Genomic DNA, 3,780 nt, shown 5'->3' with positions numbered 1-3,780 from the left:
GAAGAAGAAGAAGAAGAAGAAGAAGAAGAAGAAGAAGAAGAAGAAGAAGAAGAAGAAGAAGAAGAAGAAGAAGAAGAAGAAGAAGAAGAAGAAGAAGAAGAAGAAGAAGAAGTGGTGGAGGAGGAAGTCTACCAAAAAAATAGAATTGGCATTTTCTGCAGGTCATGTTACCTCAAAAAACTTGACATACAATCATCTCAGCAGAAAATAATTCCAAAGATGACATTCCTCAACAAAAGGTAGATTAGAATATAAAACTGCTTTCTGCAATTAAGAGTGATGAAATTTTGAGTGGATATTTCTGATTTCCACAATAAAACAGTTTTTAAAAAAAATTGTCAACTGAATCAGATGCAATGCCTTGATTATTTCTTTTAAATGTTGAAATCTTTTATTTTTTTAATCTTTTGTCTTTTTCTGTTTTTTATAGGATTTGATTTCTAAAATATTGATCCGTGATGCTAACAAGCGTCCTAACCCAACAGAAGCCTTGCAGCATCCCTGGGTAACAGGAGAAGCAGCCAAGGATGAGAACATGGTGAAAACTAAGCAAAGATTGATATCTTTTAATGGACGAAGAAAGTTAAAGGTAAATTCTCTCTTTATAGCAATTCTTCCATTTCTTCCATTTTGGAATCTTGAATGATTCATTTAAATGGATTGATTCAAATATCAATCTGGGTTTTGTCTGTGGGTTACCCAATTATATAGTCTACATAGAAGAAACATCACTGTTACTTCCTGTGTTGCTCAGTCCCAGGATAAGGACTGCTGATAGAGCAGACTTAGGATGAAAGCCATTCCAGAAGTGATCCTCTTTTCTTTTTCTCAGGCATAGTGCACCCAGAACCATTTTATTCAGTGCCCTTCTTTTCTTCAACAGTAGGTTATGATTTGAGGGGAAAATTTGGCTATTATTTCTATCAAGTCAAATGATCACAAAGAGGTTCTATCATGAAATTATAAATTACTGTTTCACAGCGAGCATCAACCCAAATGTCACGAAGTATGTAGTTATTGTAAATCAATTCAAAAGAAGGCATTTATTCCAACTTTGTTCTGCTTACCGATTAATCCGTTAATCATGGCTGTCCAACAATTAAGACGTGTTGTTTTATATTAGGGAAAGACAGCATCCATCTATCAATGTCGTTTGACACTTCACCATATTTTCATTCTACTTGGCTTTCCTCAGTCATATGCACTCGGCCCCCAGAGTGATAACGAAGATGCGCTCCAGCCAGCAATATATTGTAAATGAAGCAACCATCGGTCACTGATTTGCAACAAGCAAAATAGCTAGTTGTAAAATCTCAAGAAGAGATCAGGGTAGTAACTATACTAACAAGTAAAGTCAGATGTGATAGTGCCCATGTTGATGGTCATGCCAGACGTTTCGGCTGCCTGGATAAATCTCCTGAGGTTATCATCATGTTCATGTCGATCTTTGCCAGCCATGATGATGTCATCTAGATAGGCAAAGGTTTTTTGAAGATTGTTTCTTTTTATGAATTCATCCATGACACACTGGAAAATTGCAGCAACGTTGGTACAACCAAAGGGGAGCCATTTAAACTCATACAGTCTCCCTACCTGCATCAAATGCTGTCAGCTTATAATCTTTTGGTAGGAGTTCCACCTGATGATATGCAGCTGTCATACCTATGTTGCTGAAAATCTTGTTTGCTGCTATTTCATTTAGAAGATCATCGATTTGAGGCACTAGGATAGGCATCCAGTTGTGTGTACATATTTATTGCGTTCAAGTAGTTGGTCAGTCTGTTCTTCCTTCCATCACATGTCATGAAGCATTGAGCTCACAAGGGACTACAGCTTTCCTGAATAATATCCTCTGAAAGTAACCTATTTCATACTTAATAAACTCTGCGCCTCTCGGACAGCTAATTAAAGTTGTAATTGGTTTGAGCTTAGCGGTCTCAATGCCTGAACGTAGTTTGTACATGGTGCATTTGAGGCTTGACATGTACATGCAGAACGACACAGGCTTGCACGTGCTCTTAAAGTCAATTGTAACTGCTGAGTGTTAACTGAAGATATCGATTCCGATGATGACTGGAACTACATTGTGGTCAGCCACAAGGAAATTAGCATTATATGCATTATTTCCCAGTTGTAGTTTGCTACTGAATTTGCCTTTAATTTCCAGTGCTGCGTTGTTGGCCAAGTTAACTTTTCTGGACAGATATGATCGTATTGTAATCCCCAGGCTGCAAGAAGATCCGCTTCTATAAATGTTAGAGCAAATCCAGCTTTTGCTAGCAAGATTTGCTCTAACATTCAAACCTTGCTGGAATTGGTTATACCAACACTCTGCATCTCTTGACATTCATCACTGCTTGTTCAGAATGTATGACTTAGTGTTTTCAGTTGGGAGGAGACGTGGCTTGACTGGGAAAGATAGCTTTGTAGATCATGCCTTGATATTTGGCATACTGTCTGCATGCCCTAGGAATGGGGCTAACTTGGGGCTGTACAACAACACAAACAATAACTACTGGTTACAGTCTAGACCATTCTTCCTCCATTTCATATTCATGCCACATGACTCCTAACGTACATTCAGCACATTCTGTAAGGCCCACACACTTCTTTCATTGCATGCACACACACATACACAAACACTCACTTATATTCCCTACAAGGCCCCAGGTTGTTAACATGTTTGACAAGAGCCTAGAAAAGAGACTTCAAGGTTTGTCCAACAAACAAAATGATGATGATGATGATTGTCCTCATCATTGTTACCACCACTATCAATACCACCACCACACCACCACCACCACCACCACCACCACCACCACCACCACCACCACCATCATCACAACCACCATCACTATCATCATCACGATATGTTTAATGTTTTTGCAGGCTGCTGCAAAGGCTGTGATCATGACAAACAGAGTTATGAAGTTTGCAGGCAGAACTACCAGTTAATTTGCCAGTCAATGTCAAAGAAAAAACAAAAAAATTATTTGAATTTTAAACATTTCATATTATTATTATTATAATTATTATTATTAATTATCATCGTTGTTATTGTTGTTGTTAATATTGCTATTATTGTTGTTGAAGTAATAAAAACAAAAAATGGTATTATTATTATCAATAATATTTAAGAAATCATTATTATTATTATTATTATTATTATAATTATTATTAAGGCAGTGAGTGGCAGAATATTTAGTTATCTCTGCTACATGGTTCTGAGTTCACATATAACAAAGGCCCACTTTTGCTTTTCATACATCCAGTGTCAACCTCACTCAACCAACAAATGGTTAAGCCTTGTAACTCTGTTACAAATTATTATTATTACTATTATTATTATATTTATTATCATTATCATTATTATTATTATTATTATTATGTAAACAGCAACATCAGTAGAGCCAAGGAGGAAACTACTTTACAGTATTTCATGATCTCCTTTTACACTCATCTCATAACAGAGACGACTTAGTCTTTCACTTTTCTTGGATCAATAAAACAAGAATCAGATGAGGACAGGAACAGATTAAACTGCATACAGCATCCTTCCTCTAAATTGCTGCCCAAATCATTATTATTATTATTAATATTATCATAGGTGCCACTTTTGTCGAAGGCTTATATATTTGTATATATTTATCCAGTAAACAATTGATCAGTAAATAAAATAGAATAATAGCAATATCCTATCATGGCATGAAATATTGTTTTGTACAAGTTTTCTGGAAAATATTTCCAATTTATTTACATTATATATATATATATATATAT

The 3,780-nt window shown here is 35.7% G+C and overlaps 1 protein-coding gene across 1 annotated transcript in view; it reads left to right on the top strand.

The window, feature by feature from the left end:
- Nucleotides 1-3,698, top strand: part of LOC106870421 (calcium/calmodulin-dependent protein kinase type IV) — a 28,112-nt gene extending 24,414 nt beyond the window's left edge. The window contains exons 11-12 of the mRNA XM_014916487.2: nt 431-589; nt 2,890-3,698. Coding sequence (XP_014771973.1) covers nt 431-589; nt 2,890-2,955 — 225 coding nt within the window. The 3' untranslated portion in view covers nt 2,956-3,698. The remainder of the gene's footprint in view (nt 1-430; nt 590-2,889) is intronic.
- Nucleotides 3,699-3,780: the final 82 nt, after the last annotated feature.

The sequence above is a fragment of the Octopus bimaculoides genome, chromosome 12, assembly GCF_001194135.2.
Source record: "Octopus bimaculoides isolate UCB-OBI-ISO-001 chromosome 12, ASM119413v2, whole genome shotgun sequence".
In the NCBI taxonomy this organism is placed as follows: Eukaryota; Metazoa; Mollusca; class Cephalopoda; order Octopoda; family Octopodidae; genus Octopus; species Octopus bimaculoides.
Note: the sequence above shows the minus strand (reverse complement) of the source record. Positions and strands in the feature narration are given on the sequence as shown.